General features: G+C 46.6%; 12 protein-coding genes across 12 annotated transcripts; 7 read left to right on the forward strand and 5 right to left on the reverse strand.

Moving 5' to 3' along the window:
* Positions 1-305: 305 nt before the first annotated feature.
* On the forward strand, positions 306-1,983 carry V8C40DRAFT_264197 (trypsin-like serine peptidase; the record flags this gene model as incomplete). The annotated part of the gene is made up of 3 exons (XM_083219520.1): positions 306-471; positions 534-1,125; positions 1,236-1,983. The coding sequence occupies 3 exons, from the start codon at positions 306-308 to the stop codon at positions 1,981-1,983; spliced, it is 1,506 nt and encodes a 501-aa protein (XP_083074667.1).
* Positions 1,984-2,362: 379 nt separating this feature from the next.
* V8C40DRAFT_240394 (Zn(II)2Cys6 transcription factor) lies at positions 2,363-5,195 on the reverse strand. The gene is made up of 6 exons (XM_083214780.1): positions 4,521-5,195; positions 4,140-4,396; positions 3,854-4,079; positions 2,924-3,787; positions 2,792-2,871; positions 2,363-2,739 (listed from the first exon to the last, which is right to left on the reverse strand). Exons 1-6 carry the CDS (start codon positions 5,132-5,134, stop codon positions 2,699-2,701), a joined length of 2,082 nt encoding a protein of 693 aa, XP_083074668.1. The 5' UTR covers positions 5,135-5,195; the 3' UTR covers positions 2,363-2,698.
* A 245-nt stretch (positions 5,196-5,440) lies between these two features.
* Positions 5,441-7,197, forward strand: V8C40DRAFT_240396 (UbiD family decarboxylase). The gene is made up of 2 exons (XM_083214781.1): positions 5,441-6,500; positions 6,591-7,197. Exons 1-2 carry the CDS (start codon positions 5,517-5,519, stop codon positions 7,134-7,136), a joined length of 1,530 nt encoding a protein of 509 aa, XP_083074669.1. The 5' UTR covers positions 5,441-5,516; the 3' UTR covers positions 7,137-7,197.
* A 500-nt stretch (positions 7,198-7,697) lies between these two features.
* On the forward strand, positions 7,698-8,677 carry V8C40DRAFT_240397 (UbiX family flavin prenyltransferase). Its single transcript, XM_083214782.1, has one exon. The coding sequence runs from the start codon at positions 7,894-7,896 to the stop codon at positions 8,515-8,517; it is 624 nt and encodes a 207-aa protein (XP_083074670.1). The 5' UTR covers positions 7,698-7,893; the 3' UTR covers positions 8,518-8,677.
* A 405-nt stretch (positions 8,678-9,082) lies between these two features.
* On the reverse strand, positions 9,083-10,328 carry V8C40DRAFT_240399 (uncharacterized protein). Its single transcript, XM_083214783.1, has 3 exons — positions 9,723-10,328; positions 9,455-9,658; positions 9,083-9,349 (listed from the first exon to the last, which is right to left on the reverse strand). Exons 1-3 carry the CDS (start codon positions 9,891-9,893, stop codon positions 9,209-9,211), a joined length of 516 nt encoding a protein of 171 aa, XP_083074671.1. The 5' UTR covers positions 9,894-10,328; the 3' UTR covers positions 9,083-9,208.
* A 142-nt stretch (positions 10,329-10,470) lies between these two features.
* On the forward strand, positions 10,471-11,393 carry V8C40DRAFT_240401 (putative quinol monooxygenase). Its single transcript, XM_083214784.1, has 3 exons — positions 10,471-10,659; positions 10,717-10,838; positions 10,908-11,393. Exons 1-3 carry the CDS (start codon positions 10,525-10,527, stop codon positions 11,065-11,067), a joined length of 417 nt encoding a protein of 138 aa, XP_083074672.1. The 5' UTR covers positions 10,471-10,524; the 3' UTR covers positions 11,068-11,393.
* A 545-nt stretch (positions 11,394-11,938) lies between these two features.
* V8C40DRAFT_274012 (uncharacterized protein) lies at positions 11,939-14,059 on the forward strand (the record flags this gene model as incomplete). Its single annotated transcript, XM_083220561.1, has 1 exon — positions 11,939-14,059. One exon carries the CDS (start codon positions 11,939-11,941, stop codon positions 14,057-14,059), a length of 2,121 nt encoding a protein of 706 aa, XP_083074673.1.
* Positions 14,060-14,737: 678 nt separating this feature from the next.
* On the reverse strand, positions 14,738-16,147 carry V8C40DRAFT_286306 (uncharacterized protein; the record flags this gene model as incomplete). Its single annotated transcript, XM_083222516.1, has 1 exon — positions 14,738-16,147. One exon carries the CDS (start codon positions 16,145-16,147, stop codon positions 14,738-14,740), a length of 1,410 nt encoding a protein of 469 aa, XP_083074674.1.
* Positions 16,148-19,233: 3,086 nt separating this feature from the next.
* Positions 19,234-21,245, forward strand: V8C40DRAFT_286307 (cytochrome P450; the record flags this gene model as incomplete). The annotated part of the gene is made up of 7 exons (XM_083222517.1): positions 19,234-19,484; positions 19,612-19,649; positions 19,835-20,402; positions 20,469-20,787; positions 20,859-20,973; positions 21,029-21,079; positions 21,145-21,245. The coding sequence occupies 7 exons, from the start codon at positions 19,234-19,236 to the stop codon at positions 21,243-21,245; spliced, it is 1,443 nt and encodes a 480-aa protein (XP_083074675.1).
* Positions 21,246-21,834: 589 nt separating this feature from the next.
* V8C40DRAFT_286310 (cytochrome P450) lies at positions 21,835-23,292 on the reverse strand (the record flags this gene model as incomplete). The annotated part of the gene is made up of 5 exons (XM_083222518.1): positions 22,877-23,292; positions 22,464-22,808; positions 22,294-22,401; positions 22,156-22,238; positions 21,835-22,024 (listed from the first exon to the last, which is right to left on the reverse strand). The coding sequence occupies exons 1-5, from the start codon at positions 23,018-23,020 to the stop codon at positions 21,835-21,837; spliced, it is 870 nt and encodes a 289-aa protein (XP_083074676.1). The 5' UTR covers positions 23,021-23,292.
* V8C40DRAFT_286312 (cytochrome P450) lies at positions 23,002-23,806 on the reverse strand (the record flags this gene model as incomplete). The annotated part of the gene is made up of 3 exons (XM_083222519.1): positions 23,002-23,295; positions 23,358-23,492; positions 23,557-23,806. The coding sequence occupies 3 exons, from the start codon at positions 23,804-23,806 to the stop codon at positions 23,057-23,059; spliced, it is 624 nt and encodes a 207-aa protein (XP_083074677.1). The 3' UTR covers positions 23,002-23,056.
* Positions 23,807-25,744: 1,938 nt separating this feature from the next.
* V8C40DRAFT_240403 (type I glyceraldehyde-3-phosphate dehydrogenase) lies at positions 25,745-27,425 on the forward strand. Its single transcript, XM_083214785.1, has 3 exons — positions 25,745-26,262; positions 26,334-27,015; positions 27,077-27,425. Exons 1-3 carry the CDS (start codon positions 26,137-26,139, stop codon positions 27,277-27,279), a joined length of 1,011 nt encoding a protein of 336 aa, XP_083074678.1. The 5' UTR covers positions 25,745-26,136; the 3' UTR covers positions 27,280-27,425.
* Positions 27,426-27,548: the final 123 nt, after the last annotated feature.

A 27,548-nucleotide genomic window follows, 5' to 3' on the forward strand; every position in this document is an offset into this window, starting at 1 on the left:
CAGTATGGGGCACATATGCAACCTTGTAGCCTCGTGATGCGTAATGGTTCAATCATCAGGCGCCTCGGTGATAAGATTACTCTCTTATGTATGGATGCCCGATGTCGCCTGAACTACCGCCCGCACCATTCCTGTCCCCTCTTTTGTGCCGCTATTGGCACCCAAAGCCGATGATTGAGGCTCTGTATCAATTTACTTTTTCTCTTCCAGAAGTAGTGACCTTGGTTGAGAGCTTAGGACTGACTGTTGATAATTCGCGTTTCTTCCATACAAAATCTCATTTATTTTCTGCGCCAAGAAACATTATGGATTCAGATTCTGAAGCTTATGAGTCTGGATTTGAACTAGATCCAGGAGACATAGATCCCAGCCGGGACGATGATATAAGCCCCAAAGAAGTAGAAAGGCTAAAGCTTAGCAAAACTCAAGATCGACAGAGGTGGATTGTAAGACTTCAGTTCAAGCAGAATGGTCCGTTTATATATAAAAGTCTTCATTGATCTTGTTCTTTCCACATCTATCAGATCTTGTAGGCCTGACATGCGAGCAAAAAATAGGAGAAGATAGAGAAGGGAATGGCTTTTATGTCAACATACCACACCCTACGCACCATATCATCCTCACTGCTGGTCATAACCTTGTCGGTGTGAAAAAGGAAAACTTAAAGATATATCAATCTTCGAAGAACACGAGTCCTGATCCTGCTGAGTTTTATGTCTCAACTGTATACCAAAAGAAATATACTGATGAGCGGGGAAACCCCAAGAAAGCAACTCAAGAGCAAGAAGAGGCAGATTTTGGTGTCATTTTAGTGAAAAAGAATTTTAAATATCCATATCTAGGTTTTGGTTTTGCCTTGAAACTCGGATTTGATGTACTCGACCAAGCTCGTTTTGATCTCACTGGCTATAAAGACGCCGACGACAATGATGACAATAACGACGAAAACCAGGGCCCAGATCAGAGCAACAAAGAAAAGCCAAAATGGGACGCAGTTACAAGCGAGGGGAATTGCACTGCTTGCCTACCTAATCAGCTCGAGTATGATATGGGAACTGAGAAAGGCTTTAGCGGAGCACCTGTAATCATGCCTCATAAAGATCACGATACTGCTGTTGCTATCCAGTAAGATTTCCCAATCGTCTTTTTGCTACCTTTTCTTATTTCTATGTATCATTAATACTTTCAATGATTGTTCATATATGTTCTGACTAAACTGAATCGTGTATCTGCAGCAACTACGGTCCTTCGAAGCGTAGTCCTTCGAATGGCGGTCCTTCGAATGACAGAGACAGTAGGGGGACTCGCATCAACGAAAAGCTTCTCGAAGAGGTCTATGGTTGGCTTCAAATAGGGTTTTACGACAAAGCTCTTCAAGCTTCTATGACTAGCCTTGGGCCATTACAAGAGCGTCTATATCTTGTCTTTACCCCAGACAGCAATCGTGCTGTGGTAAGGCTCGGCTATGACCAAGAGGTTGTGACCAAGTTCGATATCCTTCCTGCTTATGCGCCACCTTCAAACCATGGCTTTCCAAACGACTTTCGATATGTCTTCCGTCTCAAACCAGCGAAAGGAAAAGTACCAGAGAAACGCTGGGTGCTTTGGAACGCTGCCCGGCAAACTGTCAGCTTGACCAGCTCTCTGAGAGATTTCTGCCTTGTGAGTCTTCTCGAAGAAAAGGTACGGAAGTCAGTGGAGCTGGAGAAGAGCAGAGACGAAAAGGTCTACTACGTCCACGTCGAAATGAAAAATGATCAAGGAGAGTCAACTGAACTCAAAGAGCTTCGGATGAGAGCCGCTGATCTTACAGAATCTGACATTGTGTTGGACTCTCTGGAGACTTCCGAGGTCTTCTTCGAGCGACACAAAAGAGGGAAATTCCTGTTTGGGAAGATTCCGTGTATGCCAACAGTTCTGAATAAACCGGCCGTTCAACGGGAGGAATTTGATTTCAACTTATTTCGTTTTTACTCCGGGTGAGCTTGAGCGAAATATGACGAAACTTGAAGTTCATAATGGATTACCTTGAGTACAGGTAGATATCCTATAAATGAAGGCTATTAAAAACAGCAAATATTTTATCTCTTTACGTAGCACTGTTATTCTTTTCATTATATCTTTATCTCTAACTTTACTTTATCCTTTATATGTGTATTAGTTGGAACACCTGACTCCATCTGAATCTACTGCTTATTGAGACTCCACCTTATTTCATTTTGCAGTTGCTTAATGCTTTGGCTTTTCTCTCTGCTGAGGTTATGTAAAGTCTATTACTGCCTTATGGTCAGCAAGATGACATGTCCACGCTGCTTCGCCTCGATAGACAAATTATATGAATTGACGTGAATGACGTCTTATCCCAAGATTGGTCAAATGTTGATGCGACTGAAATCAAGATGGGGCGTTGACCAATTACGGCCCCAGAATTACGAATCTATCCGAAGTCTGCTCTTTCAAATGGAAGATGTTGGGCTGTTCCGCCGTTCCGCTGCGGGTTGCATCAGCAGGCCGCCCTGGTTGGTTGTGCATTGGTTCCACCCTCGTGTGTCTTCTAAATACAAAACCTAATGAGAATAACATGGGGAATATTAATTTAATAGAACTTTATAACAAGTAGCGATTAGCATCTCCAATTAGCTCCCCCGATCAGCTCGCTCACGTTGCCTCTTAGCAGTCTTGGATAATATTCGCTGATCTATACGAATCCATTACATTGCGACGAATCGTAAAATGGCACTTTGAAGATGCTTAGCGATTGGCAGAGATTGGATCAGAGGCTCATACTTACTGTTGACTGTTTCATCAATAAAAGCAAATGGAGAAAGGTCGACTGTCGACCAATCAAATTGATCATAGTCATATGCTACACTAGACACCTCGTCAATGGTAAGAGCTCACAAAACTTAATAAGGGTACCCACCTTGAGCCAAGTAAAGCAGTGATCTGATCCGGAACCTGAGAGTCAAGCACTGGTAGGCCTGTCTGATGTAGCAAGGTACCTTCGGAGGTTGTCAACAGAGTCTCTACTGACCTTGTAGGAGACACATGATCGGTCAGAGGAGGTGTATTTCGTATTGCACTCTGCAAAGCGATGAGTGTTCGAATACTACGAGGAGACAACCATTGGGTGTAATAGGAGGGATGGCCATCACTGTCTGTATCCGCGCTTGAGCCTTCTTCACTGACGGCCAACAGAAGACCAACCAGGCGCTCCTGCAGATCTCTGGACTGCGGATCATGTCTTGTTTCCTCCCATACGGAGAGCAGCAACATGGATGTAAGTGTTGAGTGGAGCATCGACCAGTTCCGGAGCGGCATAGAACTTAGCGCCTGGAAGGCCAAGAAGGTTCTCAAAGTAGTGAAAAGGCTCTGTTTGGCGCGTGTAGTGAGGAATTGGTGGTAATGACCCTCTCCTGATCCCGGAGGTAGTTTCTTCATTGCCGGTCGACAAACAACGGCAATGGTGAAGGACATGTTGATCTGAAGGGCAAAGAATTCGAGGCGCTGATGCAGATTGCGGCATTCGTCGAGGCTCTGCAGATGAGGTAGCGCGTTTGAGTAGCACCTATCGATTGCCTCGACGAGATCAACTGAGCGTTTCAGAGTCGGCACATCCTCCGTAAGATCGACGCACAAGCATCCCACGCGGCACATGATTTCAAAGTAGGACAGGCTAGGACCGGTCACAGCAGCAAAATTGAGACGCTTCAGTTGTGCTTTGGAAATACCCGATGGCCGGCCGTGACATACACTGAGGAAGCAATCTTGCCATACAATAACCGACCTAAATGAACCTTCATAGTTAGTCTCAAGAGTATGCCATCGGCTCATCCCATTGTGAGGCAAATACCATAGAGCTTCCTTCTTTCTGGAGTTGGCCCCTCGAGTCTTAGTATTTGCTGCATGTAGACCAAGAGCCTGGGCAAGCCTGATAGTCGTTCCCAATAGAATCCACGATCCATCGGATTGCCCGGTATTTTGGAGAGTGTTTCCCAGTAGCAAGAGTGTCTGCACCGCCTCGACAGACGGCCGCAACATGTAGTTGGCCAGTCGCAAAGCCTGGAAAGCTCTAGCCACTATCCAACATCAGCATCATCATGATGTGGGTAGTCGACAGCTACCATGTCCAATCTTACCAAATTTCAGAGCAGTTGTAGAACGCTCTTTAATGGAAATATCGGAGAAATAAGAAGAGCAGGATAGGGTCGCCAGAATTACAGCAATGGTATTGATGCCTTTGCCGGTGAACCACTGATTCGGCGTCTTCGAACCATCCCTCAAGTCTCCGGCAGCTCGGCTTTCGAGGTATTCGCAGACATGAAGCTCAAATTCGTCAATATCGACGAGCAGTGGCATGAATGGATGGATAGTATGTCGATAGAGCGGGATGAATCTGTGCCAGACTGTCAGTAAGGTGTACTTCAGTAGCGGATGACGCAAGAGACCAAGCCTGTCAGTAGCGGTCTGTTTCTAGATTGCGAAGCATATGTCAAGCAGCGACAACCAGGAGGACCGACCTCTGTATCTCATCTGTATGTGGCGCAAGGCTCAGCAAGCTTGCGTGTCGATTCTCTGGGGTAGTCGCCTCGGTAAACGGATCGCCATCAAGGGTATTCTGCAATCCAAAAGAAACACCTGATTCTCGAAGGAGTTCAGGGGCAGCATCATGGGCATATTGTTGCAGGACGCCCATGATGGAACTGCCCCCTTCGTAAGTTTTCTTTGTGACCGCAGCATTAGTTGTAACGAAAGATGCACTGTGTTCATGAGTTCTTGTAGACTCTGACACGCCATCAGCAGCTGACTGATCGAACACACGTGGCGTGCTCTGTGATCGGCCAAGATTCCGGCCACTAGAAGTTGTACGGCTCTCATGAGGAACATCCCGCAAATAGGCGTCAGAAGTATTGGAAACTCCACGTCGAGGCCGGATCGTCTGGCCATCTTTCCGACTCGTTGTAGGGTCTCCTCTCAAATCATACGTGCAAATTTCGGGATGCCCCCGTTTCTGGCAGGTTTGACATGGCTGCTGGTGATCACACTTGACCTTGCGTTGCCGGCAGGGGTAGCATGCCTTTCCCCGAGACATGACCCTTTGTCGTAAGACGCGGTTGATCGCTTCATGATCCATACTCGTAGTTGCTCGGTGTCTCGGTGTCAGATCGCCATGTAATCCATGTGCATTGGTGTTGAAGTGTGTAAATACGAAAGCACCTCCTCTGAGGCTTTCGAACTTGGAGTGGTCCCCACTTCGCGGAGTTCGGCGCACTGGGATCCACTATCACATTCTCGGAGCTCGGGGCCGGCCAGCTCCTTGACTTCATTTCGGCATCCCACGCGGAGGCGGGAACCACGGAAGTCTCTTGCGATGATGCAATTCGGAGACTGTGCACTATATAGGGAACACACTGACCAGACAAATCTTAGAATTTCGAGACATGAATGAGACACACAATCTATAACGCATACAAATTCACACGTGCAAAGACTCAAAGTAATCAAGCTTGTTTACCATGGCAGCAACCAGAGATCGAGACCCGGAGCCAGCGCATTTGAGCTTCCGAACCTTTGTCGACACTCTCCGAGAGGAAGGGGATCTAGTCGAAATCAACGACTCTGTGGATCCAAACCTCGAGGCCGCTGCTATTACTCGTCTTGTTTGCGAGACCAACGACAAAGCACCTTTGTTTAACAATGTCATAGGAGCCAAGGATGGCTTGTTCCGTATCCTTGGTGCACCGGGGGCACTTCGAACTCCGAAGAGTCAAGCCTACGCTCGTATAGCCCACCACGTAGCGCTGCCACCCAGCAGTGGTGCGGGCGCTATCATTGAGAAGCTGCTTGATGCGACCACCTCGGCGCCGGTTGATCCCATTACGGTCCAGTCGGGCCCAGTTAAGGAGAATTGCATCGAAGGCGACGCCATCGACCTCACAAAGATACCGGCACCCATGGTCCACCAGACCGACGGCGGCAAATATATTGGGACGTACGGCATGCACGTCCTCAAATCGCCCGATGGTAAATGGGTGAACTGGTCCGTCAACCGAGCCATGGTGGTTGGCAAACGCACCATGACGGGTGCTTGTTACCCGCCTCAGCATAACTGGCAGATTGTCAACAAGTGGAGGGAATTTGGCCAAGATGCGCCCTGGGCCTTTGTCCTTGGCGCCCCTCCAGCCGCCGTCATGGTTTCTGCTATGCCAATTCCAGATAACGTCACCGAGGCAGAGTTCATCGGCACTCTCAGTGGCGAGCCGATCAGAATGGTCAAGTGCGATACTAACGATCTCCTGGTGCCTGCCAATGCCGAGATCGTCTTCGAAGGCACCATCTCCATCTCCGAACAAGTCCCTGAAGGCCCGTACAGCGAAATGCACGGAGTCAATTTCCCCGGCGAGTCTCACATGATGCCTGTATACACGGTCAACAAGATTACCTATCGGAATAATCCAATTCTCCCAATGTCAGCCACTGGTAGACTAACTGACGAGACGGTGAGTTTCCCCTTGTCCTTGCCGCACTAGAAAAACTCTTCTTCTATTTTGCATTTTTGCCTTTACCTCTATCTAATCAATTACCTACAGCAATCCCTTGGTGGACTGGTCACTGCTGCCTCAGTGATGCAGCTTTGCCGCGATGCAGATCTGCCCATTTTGGATGTTAGCTCTCCACTGGTATCCCAGTGTACCTGGGTTGCTATCAAGGTAGACGGAAAGCGACTACGGTCTATGAAGACTACACCGAGGGAACTCGCGAAGCAATTTGGAGATGTGGTATTTAATACTAAAGCCGGTGTTCCATTCCATCGTCTCCTGCTAGTCGGCGAAGACATCGACGTACATTCCGATGCAGACATTATGTGGGCCTTCTCTACGCGCTGTCGGCCAGGTATAGACGAGCATCCTTTTGAGGACGTGAGAGGATTTGCTCTAATTCCATACATGAGCCACGGCAACGGCAACCCGATCAAGGGTGGAAAGTTGGTTTGTGATTGCTTGTTTCCTGTTGAGTACACCGAAGGGAGAAACTGGGTGAATACCAGCTTCAAGCAGGGTTACCCGCAGGACATACAAGACAAAGTGCTGGCAAAGTGGGAACAGCGAGGATTTTGCAGTCTGGACGGTAATTAGAACGGTGTGAATTATTTGAGAACTAGCAAGACATATTGAGGCCTTCAAATACAGTAAAAATAGTACAATCACGAATACCCCATGCATTTCCTTGACGTCTGATGGCTACACCATATAACTTGCGGCTTGTATAATTCAAGAACAGCCCAGATATAGTTCCTTTTATCTTAGTGGAGATGTCATATACTTAATTGTCTCATTGATCTCTCTACTTACTTATACAGCCTTAGTGCCTGCATTCTACCTACAATATAGCTACAAAATGTCAACAGATTGTTAGATAGTTAGTACAGATGCCTCATCGTAGCCTTCGGCCCGTCAAGGAGATGATGACGTTCGCATTTCAATTCAAGATCTACCTGGAACTTAGTTCACACTCACAAACAACAAATTTTCACAACCAACTCTCGCCTTGTACAGCTTGACGACTCGGACCACTAGCTTCGCAGGTCTTCCGGCTGCAGCGCATTCTCGGGGTCTCGGAAGCGCTAAGCCATTCTCGGAATTACCGACTTCTTAGCACACCGAACCATTCGGAGCCTCGGATACATCAATGGATGTAAATCATTTCGGCAGTTTGCAAAATGCAATCATACTCTGCCGGTTCAGAATTGTGAGTGATTCTCAAAATGGAGTATAAGATTCGGACTATTTTACGCCCAAACATCTCTAGCACATTCGCTACAAAAACAGCTCAATTCTACCATTTATCCTACATCGCTCCTCAGCTCTTATCTCGCTTCCTCCTTGACTCATCATGCTCGGAATGTCTAGTACAGCAAACGCGACGGCGGTGGCCCCCCGCCGTAAGCGTATCATCGTAGCCATGACGGGAGCCACCGGAGCTATACTCGGCATCAAACTTCTTATTGCTCTCCGAAACCTCAATGTCGAGACGCATCTTGTTACCAGTAAATGGGCAGGAGAGACGATCAAATACGAGACAGACTATCACGCTGCCAATGTCATAGCATTGGCAGACTTCTCGTACAACATAAACGACATGGCTGCAGCGATTTCCAGCGGGTCATTCCGCACAGATGGCATGATCATAGTGCCTTGCAGTATGAAGACGCTTGCTTCGGTTTCGACTGGGTTAGGCAGTGATCTGATCGCCCGCGCTGCTGATGTGATGCTGAAAGAACGGAGGCGGCTGGTCCTCGTGACGCGGGAGACTCCGCTCAGCGAGATCCATTTGCGCAACATGCTGCAAGTTACGCGTGCAGGGGCCATCATCTTCCCGCCCGTGCCCGCTTTCTACATCAAATCTGACGACGTCGAAGTTATGATTAACCAGAGCGTGGGAAGAATGCTGGACCTTTTTGACCTTGATATAGGAAATATAGAACGCTGGGAAGGCTGGACAAAGGGGGACAAATAGAAGGATTGGATCATGTCTTCAACTTACACGCAGACTCACTACCGAAATTTTAACTGAGTAAATATTATGATACAACGACTGTTCACTATATATGGTAGCTTTATTACCTAGCTCAGGCTCATACCGTTATGAGACTATATATTTTAGTATTTAAAACGTCTATATATAAGTCCTTAAGAACCCAAGTTTCTGAATCGAACTTCCAACTGAACCGATATACCATAGTAATATTGTCTAATCTTGCTACATCGAAGATAGAGACAATTTGCACTGACGGCCCCACTCCACTCACAGTATGTCACGTACCCTGAGTTGTATTGTAATTATAGCGGATATTGAAGAATCCATCCAACTTATTATTTTATGATCGGAGGCGACAAGGTTGAACGTAGTGACACTGAGATTACGACGATTATGAATGGAGAGTCGATTAATGTCGCGGCAGCTGTTAGACCGGGACCCGGCTGGCGGCCCACGTTGAGATTTGTCGTCCGAATCATGCTCTATAGGTTAGGCACGTTATTTCGCCAAAGTGATGTAGAGGTAAGCCTTTGATTGTTATACCAATAGACGGAAATATGCGCACGCGGACGTTATTCGTATTCTATTTCCAATCTATGGAACTGAAGGAAAGATCTGATTGCTGTGAAAGAGCTACATGTTGATAGAAGTCAAACAACAAAGTATATGTTTAATCCTGCTGGAGCTTTGCAACGAGGTCCTCGCGATTCTCCATTTCTTGCAGGATACCGGCGAATAAATTGTTTCCCTCAGACGCCAACTTCTGGAAGTCGCTCTTGTGGTTCTTAAGCCAAGCAACATCTTTGCCCGCCTATGATTGTATATATAATTAGCTGATGCACTCACGAAGATGGATCCAAACGATATTTAAATCTGGTAGTGGAATATGTAGAGAAAAGTGAGTCCGCTAGCATACCTCAGGAGCAACAAAGTCATGCTCAAGGCCGCCTGCAAGTCCATCAATCACACCGACCAGGCTCAACTGACGCTCTCCCCACACAGCCTTTCCTTCATTCATAATCTCGTCCCAAGCCTTCTTGACTTGTTTGGTCACGTCAACGAACTGCTCTCGGGTCCTTGGGCCGCCCCGGAGAAAAGCAATGACTCGATTTGTTTTTTTCTAATACATTTAGTATGTCAATTATGTTCTCGCGCGGCGTTGCTCCTGTGGGAATTGCGCATACCTCCTCGCCTGCAATAAAGCTGGAGCCTTCCTTTAGCTCGGTGAACTGAACATTGACGAAAAGGCTCGGTGTAATGAACTCTCTCGTATGGATTCTTGTGATTTCCTTTGCGAACTTGTTGCGTTCCTCCAATGACAGGGGGATATAATGTTGGACCTCGTAAAGTGGCATATTTGTTGAAGTAGAGCACGGGGCTTAGATAGTGGAGGAATTGAAACGGCAAGAAATGTAGATGTTGATTTGGTGTCAAGTTATTTATGCTGAGGCGATGGTTTGTTCTCCAAAAGTTTCTCTATTGTTGATTTCCTCATTGCTTAATACTTGTATATAATAATTAATATCACAACTTATTAGCCAGCCAGGCGATGACGCCAGGCGGGAGGCTCGGAGTTCGGAGCTCGGAGTGGAACCGGTTTTGGTGTCTCGCACCAAGATACCCGAAAGGCGACAATAGATCAGGTCTTGGCCGCAGAACGGGTGGACAACGTTAATCGCGAGAGCCGAGCAGCTCATAGGGTTCCCGAAAGACTTCTATGTCATGGGCGGACGGCCGAGTGTGTTGCGCCGCAAAGGAAGTTGATGTCGCCAACCTATAGGAAGTCCATACACCAAAATGACATGTTCACGCTGCTTCGCCCTGATAGACAAATTATATGAATTGACGTGAATGACGTCATATCCCAAGATTCAGGTTAATACTATGTAGTTAGGGCGGGGGCTTACAGCTAAATGCCGCCACTTTCAACCCGTAGAGAATGGATATAAAGCCCTGCTTACTGAACCATTAGTTACATGTACTTATATGACAACGCCGCCTGTTGATAAATTTACGGCTCAGCTCTTAAGAAATAGATTCGCCTCAACGTTCACGATGTCATCTTCAGAAGCCATCCACCAATGTGTATTCATTCACCCAAAACCTGAAAAATTGGATCAGGTGTGTACAATACTGACCCTGGTTACCATTTACATGTAATTAAATGTTCATTTGTAGGTCAGGCAGATTTTCAAGCGGCTTGCGGACACAGCCCAGGCTGATGAACCCGGTTCGCTCGTTTGGGCCGTGCATGAGCGTGATGTCTCAGCGGGGGAACCGATGATTGTCGTGTGGGAAATGTGATATAAGCCCACTGATGAGAACCCTGTTATTACTAGCTGAGATTGAGATGCTGACGACTGGGCAAGATACCAAAACGCTGCGGCACGACTCGCGCATCGACAAAACCCGGTACACATTGAGCTGGTACGGGTTCTAACGGAAGATGGGTTGTTTGCGCGGCCTGCAGAAATTATGCCACTCAATCATTTGGCTGGCAGCCTTGGACCTGGCTTGGGGAAGGTGTAGACCCGGAGAGAGGGACAGGTTACATGTAGTTGGTTCTACATGCGCATTTTTGTTACAGATGAGCATCAAGCATAGTGTGGTCAAGAAATATGGCCGACCGGTTCAAAGCCCTCCTTTGTAGGCGCCTGGGTTGAAGTACTGTACATGTCTTCCCGCAATATGAGGCTGCTAGGAGGTATGCGAGATTCTGTATATTTAGAATTTATAGTATCCATGGATCCTATATTTCTCCTTGGTACATAGGGTAGACTGCGGAAGACCCAAGATTGGAACAGCTGCTACCGAACCTTTGTCTAGTAATTTTTAAGAATATTTCTATTGCATTGCTTAATAGTCTGACGTGGCCTCCGCCAACACAAACCTATGATTATGCTTTGCCCATTCACAATCTCCTCCTACATTGACCTACAGCAGCCCGGCTTGTTACACCAGGCCCAGATTACAAAAATAGAGAGTGTGAGTGTGTGTGTGCGTATGTGCGTTAGCTCCCCTTTCTCACTCTCAACAGCTATATATGTGAAACGCCAGTTGACGCCATAGAGCTCACCGAGGTTACTCAGAAGCGTCTGTTTCTGTCTGCCCTAATATATCCGTTACTCAGGCTTCATTAATAAAGTACCTGGGTAATTAAGGCATTAACGCATGTATCACTACATCTTGTTTCGTACGATAGGTACCCAGTAGTGATAATACAGGTAGTGGCTACTAAGTATAAATTATGCTAACTTTCGCACCAAAAAGATGTAGAAGAATTGAAATATGCCCAAATTCACCAAGCAGACCATCTTCTCAGGCAGGCATTCGAGTTCTTTGCCATTTTGATTGTGTCCTGCTATGACTATTCTCACACCGCCATCCATCTATTACGAAAATGGCAAACGCCAACTCTCTTCCTTTTCTGCATGCTGCCGAAAGCCCATACAGCACAACCGTAGGGCAAACGATATGGCCACCCACAAGGGACATTTATAGGGCCAAACAGTTTGCGGACTTTATTCTCTCCATGTCATTGAGCTCGGAACAGCTGAGAATTGCTATCTCGATCGCTCGAAGTCATGGGCTTTCAAGATTTCGAAATATCCAAGCGGGTGTCACTGACCCTGATGAAATTTATTCATTTGGTTGCGTTATAGCAATCGCACACTTCTACAAGGAGATGCCATCGCTCAATAGAGCAGAGATCGAAGCAGCCTTTGATAAATGTGTCCGTGCCGCCAACTCCTTGGTTTATTTTCTTTATGCTTCGCATGATAGGGCCAGCCGAATCCCAGGTCCGCCGTATCTAGATATGGCTGAGCGCTGGAAGTTAGATCGAGCATGGAATATTTGTATATGCTTATTGGGCGCCATCAAGGCTCGTTGTGGCTTCCAACGAAAATTTCAATTTTCTGGGGTACCAATTGTCCAACCCCCTCATTACCACCGAGCTGTCGCGCGGGCGTTGGAAGAATGCAGTCTGAATGCCGGGAGACTCATTTGTCCCAAAAGCTTGAAGCTTCTTACACGGAAAGAAATCGCACCTTTTATTCAACCTCGCGATCTTCTTGAGGAGCTTGATGTAGCTAAACACAACGAAAATTGGTTCATTCACAAGGAATGCACAGTCGAAAAATGCAAGTTCGATTCCGACCATGACGATTTAGCCAACTTAAGTTACCATGTCCCATCATGCGATAAACTGTGCGGAACATTGAGACCTCCTAGTCATACAATCCCGGAGTTTGACAAAATCGCCCAACGGGGGATGCCAGCAGTGAGTGTTAACGCTGGAATCAACTACAATGAGTGGTGGGTCATGGCCGACAATGAGACATTGGCCGTGTCTCATGTTTGGAGGGATGGTGTGCATGGCACAAGAGATGATGGGCTGAATATATGCGTCCACAAACTCCTTGTTCAAGTTGCCAGGAGCCAAAACTGCAAAAGCTATTGGATCGACTGCGCTGTGACACCGACAGAAGAGGAGACGCGGAGATTGATGATCGGAAGAATCAACAAGACGTTTCACCACGCAAAGGTTGTGTTATGTTGGGACAAGGGGTTTACCACCGTACCTCGTGACATTAAGGCCATGCTGCTGTCGCTAATTGTTTCCCCTTGGAATCGGCGAGCTTGGACACTTCTTGAAGGCAACAGAGCCTGTTTCAGCCGTATGTGCTTTCTACAATGGGTAAAAAACGACTTTGATCTCTTCCCTCTCGAAGAAACAATATTATCTGCTTTCCTTCCTCAGACCAACGTTCCCTTATGGATTCAGTCAGCACTCATCGAACTGTTGCCCTATAGTGACTCCAAAATGTCGATAGAGGCAGCCGGTTTACTATTGACTGGGCGGCACGCGACGAGGCCTGGTGACTCGGAGACAATCTGGGGTTTGCTTCGTCCTGTTGAGGCTATTGCCGATGTAACAGACCTTGCTTTCGATGACCCATACTTTTATTCAGGAGGTAAAGCCGATGTGGCATTTATCAGTTCCAACGCATCTCGCTTCCAAGCCCTTCACCATTCACGCTGTTGGAGGCCTGGGAAGACGGATGCGAATGAATGGGTTCGTACAGCGTATGGCGGCATCGAGGCTGTTATTGAAGCCAACGGCGATACGCGAAAACTATCGTGCCGCTGGTGGATGAAAAAAGGCCATGATTTGAGAAAATACATAAATTGGGATTCGCCGCTGGGGAAAGACGCCCTGCAAATACTTCCCAAGCTGAGGGACAAAACAACAACATCCACTCTCTTTGGCCTTATTTGCCCGATTTTGAAGGGAGACCCGCGGAACCCCAACGAAGCGCCAAGCGGCTTCACAATAGATCCGGTGCAGGGAATGTTTCGCAGCGATATCTTCATGGAGTGTAGTAGAGCGATTGTCGTCACAAAAGGTGAAAACTATGAATATTGGCAATGGCAGACAATCGTGGAGCTGAAAGAAAGCCTAATATTTACCACACAAGAAGAGAGGTATATCACAATTTGCTGCAAAAGTTATGACTAGTGACAGTGTCTGAGGGACATATGTTACGATCAGCCTCTTATGGTTGCCTTACAGGTACGTATCAACGATTAGAAATATTTTACATAGCATTCTTGAGTTAATAGTAATCTAGTTTTGCTTGAGTAGTCACTATTCAGCCACACGCTTCCTGGAATGATTTCTTGTAGCAACTGTCTTCAGGCTGTGAAAAATGTACCGAAGAGAATTGAATAGATAGTATTTACAAATTGATACGCTTTTTACGGAGCCTAACAGCTATTTACCAGGACAAAAAGGGCTCATAATATAAGACAAGTGAATTCACAATATATATATATATATATATACTGAAGGTGCACGAGAAAGATTAGGAAAGCTAATCCAGAAAGCAATTAAGTAGGATTAGTAGAGTTGACACAATATGCATTTTTCACTTATTTCTTGTACATAATTTTCTGAATGATGAAGGTTCTATTGATACTAAACTGTGGTAGATGAATTCATCGCCTGCCATTCCGAGCCAAACAATTTGCAAGACATTAGTTGCATGACACTGTTCTTTACTATCAAACGCGACTATGCTAACTAAGCGATCCTATATACCTGTATATTGAGTCGAGCTCATCAGTCTCATGGTTCCTGGTAGTTACACATGCCCAATATACTACTGGGGGTATGAGAGACGGCTACATGCAACGGTTACGCAGTGCCCTCGCCTGTGGCGACCCTAATAGCTTTCACTGCAGCGTGTGTAAGCAACCAACTGTTCCGCACCCAACTCTGGTCGTTTTCTCCTAATGTATGCCTTGACTCTAAAGTTTCGAAATCAGGGCAATCGGACTGTAACATCTCCAACCAAGCCTCGCGGCGTTTTGCAGGGGCCAGAATCTGGTTCATCCAACTCGAAACTGTGTTGGACTTGAGAACCTGGATAGCACCGAGCATAGGTGTGCGGCCACTAAACTGACACTTCCATGCTTTCATGCTTACACCCTCCCGCCGAAGCCAAGTTGCCGCCAATCTGTCGTCTCTGTAAAGTGCGTAGTCAAGCGTCCACGCTACAGCGATGAGAACCAGCAAGCCTACCCCATCCCAACCTTTCTGTGCCGCGACATATGTCATGGTAAGAAGTTGCAATGTAGCTAGCCCGCGCAGTGCGAGTGCCAGCGCTGTTTTAGGGCGTGCTGTGATGTCCGAGATCATAGGTTTGTTGACAAGCCCATCAACGACTGCACGGGATCCTCTGTAGAGATACCAGGTTGATGCATTCTCATGTATCGCTGTGAGCATGTAGGCGTCCGCATTGCTAGCTTCATTGCTTTCCAGGTATCTCGGGGGTCTAATGACTTTGATGCTATGCCGTGCCACACGGAAGGCGATGCTGATGAGAATGGCTGCAGCAGTTCCGTATAGGCCGAGCAGGATAGTTGAGACACAAGCGCCAAGTAAGGAAAGGATGAATAGAACTTCGACGAGAAAGAAAATCCACATAACGAAGGGGCTGTCAGTCTTTCTTTTGCCAGCATCGATGGTGCAGTCCAGAATGTACAACGTTTGATGGCGGCTGAAATGAGGGCCTCCAACTTTCTTATTTGTCTGGCCCTTGGAATTGTTGCTGGTCTCTGCGGTAACGGCATTGCCTTTTTCTTCATCTGGATTGTGAACAAGTTCATTGGCAGCAATCAGGGCGGCCAAGTCAGTTGGGATCTCAATCTCACGAGCTTTGGGAATGACATATCTCGTAAGTATATCGCTTGCGGCTCCGTTTGCGCAGGGGAAGACACTGCCCCAGTTGGCGTCCCAGACAGTGTGCCGCAGCTCGCTGACGGACGAAGCACGATCGAGAAAGTCGGCACCTTCGCGCAAGAAGGCAGCAAGGCTGTCCAGAATACCCAGACGGGGGAAGAGGCTCACACCAATGCATCCTGCAAGCGACGTCTGGCCTACCAACCAATGAGACAAGCCACTGCCGGAGAGGTAGATTGCCAGTGGAAGGAGGCCAACCCACTCGAAGATAATCTGAAGCTGAGACGCGGCGACAGGCAGGACAGGAGGATCGGCGCCATTTGTACCGTAGCTAGCCGGGGCAACAGCACTTAAGATCTTCATTTTTAGGGCGAGATATGAGGGATGGGAAGAGATAACTTGGTGTGGAGTCTAAACAGATGGGGATGTTGCATGAGATCAGATGCCTGTCGTAGATAATGTACTGTGCCTGCCAGTATTGGGATGCGTAGGTTAGGTGTAATATTGTATGGATAAAAGGTCTTGGCTATCTGTATCCAGTCGGGGGAAGGACCTCTTATATATTCGCAATCTACGAGATGCACAGAGACAGGTCGGTCAAGGATACACTGCAGCAACAGCTAGCATGTTCATAAGAGTGCCCGGATTGTTGTAAAAGAAAGAAAGAAAGAAAGAGCAAATTAGTCGAACAGAGCATAGGAATCAGGATACAAAGAACCTTCAATCGTTCCTGTTTACTACAAAGAGCCTTCGATTGTCCCTGTTTACTACAAAGAGCCATCAATTGTTCATGTTTACTTAAAAAAGATCAAATGCCGTATTGGCTCCTCAGGTAGGAACCTATTTATAGCTACCAATACATGCACTCGTAATACATCAATAGCTGTATCAAAGAAAACGGCGAGCTTTGCGGCTAGGTGCCGAATCGCCAAATTTAGCTGGCGATCCACGACAAGGATCCAAAGGATCAAACCCCTCTCATTCACCCCCTCCTGCAAAACTGGTCTTTGTCATATGTATACCGACTGTATCTTCAATCAATCGATTCGTCCGTCGTAATGGATGGGGTGCCACAGGCGCATTCTGGTGTCACGGCTTGCGTTCGCTGTTGCTGTTGGGCCTAGCATTCGCGTGGTCGGATGGATTTTATCATCCGATGCCGACAGACGGTCGATGATGCTGTACTGGCTTATTCGTCTTGGGTTTTGCTTCTATCCCAGTTGTTTGGAGGCCTTTGTCAAATTTACACGGCTGCAAGGGGCTTGTGTTCACTGGGCTCTTTGTCTTTGTCCTGTTCATTATCCCTGTTGCCGTGGCACACAATGTCGACACCATCCTAACAAATAGACTTTTGAGCGGCGTCTTTAGCTGTTCGCCCATGGCCATTGTTGGCGGCGCTCTGACTGACTTTTGGAATCGGACTGAGCGCGGTGCCGCCGTTTGCTCGTATGCTGGCGCTACGTTTATCGGTCTTCTTGCTGGACCTGTTGCTGGCAGCTTTATCGCTGTATCCTCGTTGGGATAGGGATGGACTGATTGACTGACCCTCAATATGATTGCTGCTGTTGGGGCGTTGACCTATGTCGTTGTTCCCCAGAGGTTCGCACCTGTTCTTCTATCCTAGAAGGCCGAGGGGCCTCGAGATGAGATAGAGAACTAGAATGTCCATATAGCTCACGAATCGAAAAAAGTATAACACCACTATCATGACATGCGCGCTGAGACGCATCAAAATGCTTGCCATTGGACCTATTGTGTTGCTTTTGACAATGTGATTATATAGACTACCTATCTTCAGACTTTGTTCGATTCAATTGCCGATACCTACCATACAGTTACATAGAATTCGTCTGCGAAGTCTTTACTCTCTTTTTTCCTCATGTCCGATTGCACTCTAGAGTCTATGGCCAATGTAGTTAGTCCACTGGTATGGCTTCCCTTCCCTTCCTCATTCTCATGGTAGGTACCGTCTTTGTTCAAGCTATGTATATTGTATAATTTACAAAGACACAATACGTGGCACACGTGGCACAAATTATCAAAATGGACGGACGTTTCTTAAAGACCCCATGATTGTAAGCGGTGTTCTACTTTCAACTGGCCTATTTTAGCTTGCTCGGACGAGTAATACAAACATGACCTGGGCGCTCCAAGTGCTGGCCGATACTCCTACTGGTGCAGGCGTGTTAATCATGTTCGTGCAACTGTTGAACTACATCATCGATGTCTATCTGATGTATGGTAGTAGTAATGCCCTCTTATCAAGCTTCTTCTCGGTGCTGGGTCCGCTTTTTGCAACGGCGATGTATGATCATTTGAGACAGCGTCATCGCATTTTTGACGGTTGCCATGATCTCGGTGCCGCTCTTGTTCCTCTTTTATCGTCAAAAAATGCAAAGGGGGGTGAGAAACAACCATCGCTCTTATAAGATCACTGTATACCTAGCTTATGAAGAGTGCGATATCTCACACTACGAGCTTACAAGATGAAAAACGAATGGATATTTATATCTAGTCTTGCTTTATAAAGCTCGGTGTCTTAGTGTACGGCACCTGGTCATTCAGTCCACTGTCGGTCCATGGTCAGTCCATGGACTTTCACAATCTCTCCTTGCATGAATGAGCTCATTTCCACTACTTGATTCTGTAAGTCGGAGATACATGATTCTGTAAGTCGGAGTAAGTCGGAGAATGTATATGATTTGTTCATCAGCCAAAGGCATTTGCGGGGCGAGGCGAGACGCTTGCGGGACGAGGCGCTTGCGGGGGGAAGCGCTTGCGGGGCGAGGCAGCGCGAATACACATTTGATATATATATTTGTTAAATATTTAATATATTTTAAATATTCATTTAATATAATTATATCGTTTATTATTACCCGTTGTCTCCGGAACCAATGGGTAATATTATCCCCAGCCATAAATTTACTATTCCATAGACTTCACACACCTTCACAAAGACAAACATAGAAGTATTAAGCAACTGCAAAATGAAACGAGAGTAACAAGAGATAATTATCGTCGTTATTGAATCGTTGTGTATGTAGCTCATGGATTTCGAAATCTCATGCGTTAATTAAACTTACAAGTCATGTAGACTATAGGAACACAGTGTCTGTTTGCTGGTGGAAACTAACTGCTTGATATGGATAGCAAAACAAGCACATGTATGATGATGGACTGCAACCTTACCAGGATGGCAGAAATAGATATATCATATTTTTAACAACATTACCTGCTCAACTTTCGTTCCTGTTTTTCTTCTGCCCCGCTGACTCGATGTATAAATATTATTGCTTCTAGAGTTGTTTTCTTAATGCGAGCGCTCAACAATCACCATTGTAGCTACGGTACACATCGACAATTACTCCCATCCTGCGTACCTAGTTGGTTTACTTGCGGTTTACACACATTTCTCCCCAACTAGTAGGACTGTGCAACTCTTGGCCATGCTTGCACTTACACTATCCCTTGCCCTTGGTCCCCTCCTCTTCTTTGGCTCGGCTCTCATTGTCGCATTCGCCGGCTATGTCGTCTATCAGTGCTTCTTCTCGCCCATGGCTGCTTTTCCGGGACCGTTCGCGGCCAAATTCACCAAGATATGGCGAGCGTACGCCGCATACCGAGGCCAATGGCATCGGGAAATAGTAGAGTTGCATCGACAATACGGTAATGTTGTGCGAATCGGACCGAACGAACTGTAAGTCTTTGAACTACCATCCGTCATCTCGTAACGTTTCCTTTTGATCTGTTTCAAAATCTGTTTCATCGTATTTTTTCTTGACTTATCCTAGCTAATCATCGTTCTCGATATTGTTGGTCTTTAGAAGCGTAGCGGATCCGGAAGCGTTTAAGACGATTTACAGTATAGCTATACAACTTCCCCCCCTCTCTCCCTTTTCTCTTTTCCTTCGCCCATTATATCCCGTGCTCCACCGCAGAAATGCGACAGGTGGCATATGATGCGCAGTGTTGGGCTCGGATTCGGGGAAACGAACTCCTTGCTATCGGCGAGTATCAGGTAATCGCTAACCAAAATCTCTCAACCAGGAGTCAACGGTGCCTTTGCCAAATCCGCTTGCTACTCGGTGCTTAAGGGATCGCGGCTTTTTGACTTAATGGGGGAGCGGAATGAGAAGGTTCACTCGGCTCAGAGACGGCTCGTGGCACGCCCTTATTCCATGGAGTCGGTTGTCCACCTCGAACGCCAGGTCACCCATCTCATCGACGACTTACTCATCAAGTTTGATACGTTTGCTGCATCGTCACGCTCCATTGACATTGGTAATTGGTTTCAACTCTTTGCCTTTGACGTCATTGGAGCTATCTCCTTTACGAAGCCCTTTGGGTTTGTTGCCCAGGCCAATGATGATGGCACTTTTACTCGAATCGAGCGATCCTTGGCCAACACTGCTTGGCTGATGCACGTCCCGTGGATCTTCAACTTTCATCAAAAGTATATCCTCCCAGTTTTTGGAAATTTCCTCAGGGCAAATGATAGGAACGACTTTTTTTTCAATTTTGCAAAGTCCGAGGTGCAAGACCGAAGAGACAAGGGAGGCATCGACAACGATCTTGTGGGACAGCTCTTCCAAGCTGCACATTCCAAGACGGAACTGTAAGTCCAGATTAATACCCTACAGCCGTATCCAGCCTTTGACTAAGCCGCTACTAATTTTACTAGGAACGATCTCGTGATCTCTTTCCTGATGGCGTCCAATGTCTTTGCAGGGTCTGACACAACGTCTCTCGCTCTTCGGGGCATTTTCCTCAATCTCCTCCGCCACCCTCGCGTCCTATCGAAGCTCAGGGCCGAGCTGGAGGAGCGGCGAGCCGCGGGCCGTCTTTCAAGTACAGTCACTTTTCAGGAAGCTGAAGCCAGTCCCTACCTGCAAGCTGTCATGCATGAGGCGTTGAGGGTCTTCAGCCCGACAGGATTCAATGCCAGCAGGGATGTTCCCAAAGAGGGAATGATGATCAACGGCGTATTTGTTCCTGGAGGTGTAAGTTGATAGACTACTGTTTAGCCTTGGTTACATTGGCCTGCTGACTTTGAATGTCACTACATACATAGACTGTCGTCGGCAGTAACGCCTGGGTTATCCACCGTCTACCTAAGGTGTGGGGTGTCGATTTCGAAGAGTTCCGGCCTGAGCGCTGGTTGGAGCGCGAGAGTTCGGGTGAACTGAGTGAGAAACACATATCAAGGCGCTGATACTTGGAGAATCGCTAACACCTGGCCAGAGAGATTCTTTTTCGCCTTCGGCGGCGGTACGAGAACGTGCATTGGAAGAAGTAGGTGGATATGCGAGACAATTGAGGCATCAAATTGCTAACCAAGGATACCTTGTCCACGGCAGACATCAGCTGGCTAGAGATAGGGAAGCTTGTTGCTTCTCTCGTGATGCGATACGAGTTTCAGCTTGTCGACGAAGCAAACATAACTGAATCATACAGGTGAGTGATGCTCTGGGAGGCTTTTCTATAGGCGTAACCCCGATTGCGATGATTCACACTGACCATGACATTCTCTACTTTCAGTGGACTTGTATTCATGAAGGGATTGAAGGTTCAACTTAAGTCCAGAGAAGCCTAAGCAATACTCCGTAGCCGTACAGCGACTCCTCAGCGACAAGGTTGCTTTGCTATTGCGGGCCAAAGGAAAAAATGAAACCCGATAGCCGGTATACGACACTTGATGCCATGGCCAAAACAGATAAAGTTTTTTGAAACATCGCCGATTCTTTCTCGTACGAGTGTTCTTAGTGTTACACTGATGCGATGTAGATTAAAGCTACAGGTAGCTTTGCATCCGCTGAGTCTTCTGACATACAGACTTGGGGCCATTGAAAGAGACACGGAAACATTTCGTTCCAAATTTGACAGTTTAAAGCCTAGTTTAAGATAGTAGTGTAATAGTGTAGTAATACTGTGTACCTGCATTTCTAATAAACTCTTATTGGCCGGCAACAAGCACTCTCCAAACTACTGATAGTCCATCCATCAGACATTTCTGATTAACGCTTTCATAACATTCTACCAATATTCTCTCAATCCGCAAACCATCTTTTATTGTCCGCCAACACCTTCACTCGGATACCCGGGCTATCTCGAGAAGCTTCGCCTAGGAAACAGCCCCGCGTGTACGCTACATCACGCTCCCAAGTTGTGTCATACAACTCTAAATCGAAACGTGTAATGAGTGCAGAAAGAGACATGTACACCTCGATATATGCGAAACTATTTCACGGTATTGTCAGTCGGCAATTTTGGGAAAGGGGGAGACGAAGCGCTTACTCGGCACCAATGCACATGCGAGTACCCTTGCCAAACGGAATGAACATTTTGTTTTGCTGCTCAGTAGCATTAACCATCTCTCAGGCTTAAACTTCAAAGCTTCAGGGTATATCTCGTCATTATGAAGAATGTCCGGCTGGCTCATGCTAACAGGCGTCTGCCGTCAAAGAGGTTAATGGAGTATGAGTCTATTGATAACAAGAGCCACTCACACCGGCGGGAATAACCCAATCCTTACATATCAACTCGTTCTTGGAGACAAGAGGAAGCCTTGATTTCACAGTAGCACGTAGACGAAGCGACTCACGCACTGATGCAGCCTATGGAGTATCAGTTAGCCATTGTCTTGTCAGATCTCCTAAACCGGGGTGTCTTGACTTACAAGCCAGGGCAACGCTTCAAGAACTTTGACGTCAGGCAAGTCTTTGGAATCTCCAGCAGCATCCAGGATCTCTTTCCGAACCTTTGCCAAAATCTCAGGATTGTCTAACAAGTGGTAAATGGTGTGAGCCAGAAGTCGTGAGCCAGTCTCGCCACCAGCATACAACACAGTGAGGCCCTCTTGCATAAGTCGAAGACTCGTCTTCTCTTCCTTGGGTAGGGCGCTGCGATCAATGGAATGGAAGATAGTCAAAGGCTTGACCTTCTTCTCATCTTCTTTAAACTCAAGTTTGCCCTTGTCTGTATTCCTGTGCGCAACATACTCGGCAGCAATTCTGCCCATGAGCTAATGAATATGTCAGGTTAGAATTCTTGATGACACAAGAACAACAGAAGGCCATGCATTCAACAAACCTTGTGTGTGGCGAGAAGACCAGCAATATCAGGCTGTAGTTTTGCAACAAGGATATTTAGGATCCACTCCGGCAACATCAGGAGCTTTCCGTTGAGCCAGGGAAATTGTTTACAGAATGGAGTTGCTTGAGCTACTGCTTCCATGGAATGTCGCCAACTTTAGGCTTTGTTCCAATCCTTTTAGAAGCCGACATCCTTGTTAAACATGTAACGATAAATGACATCAGTAGTATAAGCAAGGAAAGTAGTCTGCATCTCAATAGGCTCGGAAGAGCCAACCTTTCTCTCAAAGGCCTCGGTAAGCTCTTTGATGTGACCATGAATAAGCTCCTGGGCGCTTGCAACAGCACGCTTTGAGAACATGCGAGAATTGGCCATTCGTCTGCGACGGTGCATATCATGATCCACAGTACCGTGGGCTATATAAGCGTCCATAGTCAGCGACAAATTGAGGTTGATAACGCTTATTACATGTACTCACTCCCATATGTCAAACCAGCCAACTCCGCAGACGGTGGATATTTGTCTCTTTTTGTGGGATTCGTAGCATATAAGGTATCGAGAAAAGAAGGGTCGCGAATGTGAATCTCATCAGGGTTGATTCTGACAATAGGCCCTACATGGTTTCAAGTCAGCTACCCTCGAGTAATAACATAATAATATTGCTTGGGGATTCTTACCATATTTATCGTGCATCTCACTCACTCGCACAAAGTATTGGCCGCCCTGTCCTTTAATGATATCGTGGTAGAACTCGTACCATTTTGTGGCCGCTGCCAGTTTAGGGCCTGGAAATTTGGCTAACGGGTGGAAGTAGAGGCGGTAGACAGTTAGGCCTACGACGTATAGCACAAGAAGACCGATCAATACCAAGAGCTTTTGCTCTGTCGACAGAGTCGACTCCACCAGCCGATTATTGAGCTGTTCCATTGCACTCAATTGCAGAGTCGAACAGGTTCAATGTTAAACTCAACAGTTGACAACTTCGCAGAGACGGCTACCAAACGCATTTATTCAGAGAGATAGAAACAAACTCATACGAGTAATGGTAAATAATTTGTCGAATTATACAGCAATGATAACAAAGACCCGCTTATTAGCCAGCACATAGACATGGAAGTCTGACGAGGGGTGTGTCAAAAGATCGGGATCGAGAAATAAGCATACTCTGTACAGAAACAGACAATCCGCACATGTGTCGTATTCTCCTCATGTATACAACTTTTTCCTTTTGTCACTTCTTGTTCTTATTCTTTCTTTAGTTGCAAACCGCTTGCTTAACTTACCTTAGTAATTCCAGTCCTTCCATTGCGTACCTAAACATGAGTAGTAGAGTGGTCACCGCCTGCAGACTCAAAGCCCGGGATCTATTTCGTGATCCATGTAACTCTTTCAAGGGTCCCTTACAAGCCGGTTCACAATCTCACAGCATATATGGAGTCGGTCTTAGGACTAAAGAGGGATCGCACGTGGGTTGGTTGAGCGACACCCTATCATTCGTCTCTCCTCCCCTTGATATTACAGCAACACGTTAGATCAAGTCCGCTCGACATCTTAATGCAGCCAAGGTTGAGTCGGTGCCGTTGCGGTTAGTCCGGCGTTTATATAGAATACACCTGATTAAATTATTGCCGTCAGCTACATGGGCTAGTTGAAGTTAGGAATTTTTTGTTTGGTCAAGTCCACATATTATTCCTTGATCGTAGTTCTACAGTATGAGTAACGTAGACACAATTTACAGCGATAAAATACATTAACAGCGAGAGGCTATAGTTCTACTTGACTCCGTCATTTCACTATCGTCATGGTTCGCCTATGGCACCTGAAGATTTACTGCGTACATGTAGGCTCCAAACCTTCTCAGAGCACCTGTGTAGAACTCAAGAAGAACACCAACCGATTTGATGCCGCAGCCGAGGATCTTCTCGCAATTGTCACAGAGAGAGACTCAGTGGGTCGGGGAAGTAGACAGATACATCGTTGGATACAGACACAACATGATGGGCAATCTTTTGTGGAGGTATGTGGCAAAAATAATCCGAAAGTCTGCCGATGGTCATGACGTGCTAACATCACTTACAGCCTTACATCTACATTATATGGCCTTGGGGAGATTGAGCGTAATATCCATTGTGGCATGACAGTTGTAGTGAACCATACAGCGTGATATCTTTGGTATACGATTCATGTATCTCCTTGAGTACAGTATCATCTGTTTGCCAAATCTCGTGATGGGAAGCAGCGAGAGCGATGATATGGACTTCCAGATGCTCACAGAAGGGGACCAAGAAAAAAATGTGAATGAAGGTTACATTTTCTTACTATCCAGCTGAATGCATCAAATGAGCCAAGGTTGGGAACCAGGGCTTGAACTGCCAATCGCCTCTTTCATGAGCGAATAATGTGACTTTACCAGCTACACCTACGAATTCACTACGTAGGTTCAGTCATGCCAATGAATCGTCATAAGCACGGTATCACATTATCCTATTTGCCTCTCGAAGGTTGCTAGATACGAACCAACGGCATCAGAGAGGCAATAGTAATCCTAGGAGGAAGCACGAGTAGTTTCGATTGGACAAAAGCACGTTGCAAATAGCCTATCTACATGAGAAATCGTAGGATACAGATGCGACATAACAGATCCATTCAGATGTGTTAAAAAATGAGGCTGGATACTACTGTAGGAAGGATTTTGAGGGCCCTGACAGGAGACGTTATCGCCACTTTAGTACCACCAAACCCCTGTCTATCAGATCCCGCCCCCCTTGCAACGATCAAATAGCGCTCAACAGGGCAGCACGCACTACTGCACGCCACCACACTCCGGTGATGGTGTTAACGAGCATCGGACGATGCTTGCAGACAGTCGACTGTCTCATGTTGTTTCGGTTCCTCCAGGTGCTACAGATTAGATACAGGTTAGGTACTGGGATAAGCCTTGGTTGAGAGCCTGTATGGTGATGGGATTGTATACATGTGTCTATCTATCACATTGTCGCAACAGCACCCAACAGTTGGAAGCATATGACGCAATTATACATCTGAGATACTACAGAATTCTTCTTTGGAAAGAACGAGCCAATCCATGATGCCTTCTCATCGAGTTTGCCCCTCTTCTCCTGCTCTACAAGTTCTCTCTTTTCCCCCTCTTAGTTCTCATTTTTCCTCATCCTTTCTCCTACAGTCACATCTTTCTCAAGCATTGTGATCTTATTGCTGCTTATAGAACTCACAATTCTTTTGTCTTTTTTATAAAAATGGTTCCCAAGGTTGGCATCAACGGCTTCGGCCGAATCGGTCGAGTTGTCCTTCGCAATGCCCTCGAGACGGGCGATGTTGAGGTTGTGGCACTCAACGATCCTTTCATTGAGCCTCACTACGCTGTAAGAAAGCTGACCTCTTGTTTTTGCACCTCTTGAGGCCATGAGCTAATCCCACTGTTACACCTTTGTAGGAATACATGTTCAAGTACGACTCCACTCACGGCCGCTTCAAAGGAGACATCAAGGTCGATGGCAAGGACTTGGTTATCGACGGTAAGAGGATCAAATATTACCAGGAGAAAGACCCTGCCAATATCCCTTGGAAGGACAGCGGCGCTGAGTACATTGTCGAATCCACTGGTGTTTTCACCACCACAGAGAAAGCCAGTGCCCATTTCAAGGGTGGCGCCAAGAAGGTCATCATTTCTGCTCCCTCTGCTGATGCCCCCATGTATGTGATGGGTGTCAACGAGGACACCTACGCAGGTGCCAATGTCATCTCCAACGCTTCTTGCACAACCAATTGCCTAGCGCCGCTGGCCAAGATACTCAATGACAAATTTACCATTGTCGAGGGTCTTATGACTGCCATCCACTCTTACACTGCGAGTCAAAAGACTGTCGATGGTCCTTCATCCAAGGATTGGCGTGGCGGTCGTGCTGCCGCACAGAATTTGATTCCTAGTTCCACTGGAGCTGCAAAGGCTGTTGGAAAGGTCATTCCTGAGTTGGCAGGCAAGGTCACGGGCATGTCTGTCCGAGTTCCCACCGTCAATGTTTCGCTTGTCGACTTCACGGTCCGATTTGCGAAAGATGTGACTTATGACGAAGTGAAAGCTGCAATTAAAGAGGCTTCCGAGGGGCCTCTCAAGGGTATGAAACTCTTAGTCTATGGAATTGTTCAGACTGAAGCTAATGACATCCTTGTGAGCAGGTATCCTTGGGTATACTGAGGACGATATCGTGTCTACTGACATGCTTACTGACCCTCACTCATCGACTTTTGATGCCAAGGCCGGAATAGCCTTGAACAAGAATTTTGTAAAGGTCATGAGTTGGTACGACAACGAATACGGTTATAGTCGCCGTGTGGTGGACTTGATCGTCTTTGTTTCCAAGAAGGATGCCGGCCAGTAAAGCATACTGACATCCTTGAGTAGCCTATCGGTGTTAGTGCTCACCAGTGGGCCAGGTATTCCGCATGTATTGAGATTTCCAAGGGTGGAATTGTCCGAGATGCAGGTGATAAAAGCGATTAATAAAATAAAGTCCTATTCTCCGTAGTAACAATCTCCTCTTGCGAATCGTGTTGCCTCTGAATTGATGGAAACCCAAAAGTCCTCCCAAAGCACCCCAAATTACGCTTAAAGTGACCCCAAACTACTATCAAGGTGCTTCTGATACAA

This window comes from Trichoderma camerunense (assembly GCF_050948025.1).
Source record: "Trichoderma camerunense strain CBS 138272 chromosome Unknown V8C40scaffold_6, whole genome shotgun sequence".
NCBI lineage: Eukaryota > Fungi > Ascomycota > Sordariomycetes > Hypocreales > Hypocreaceae > Trichoderma > Trichoderma camerunense.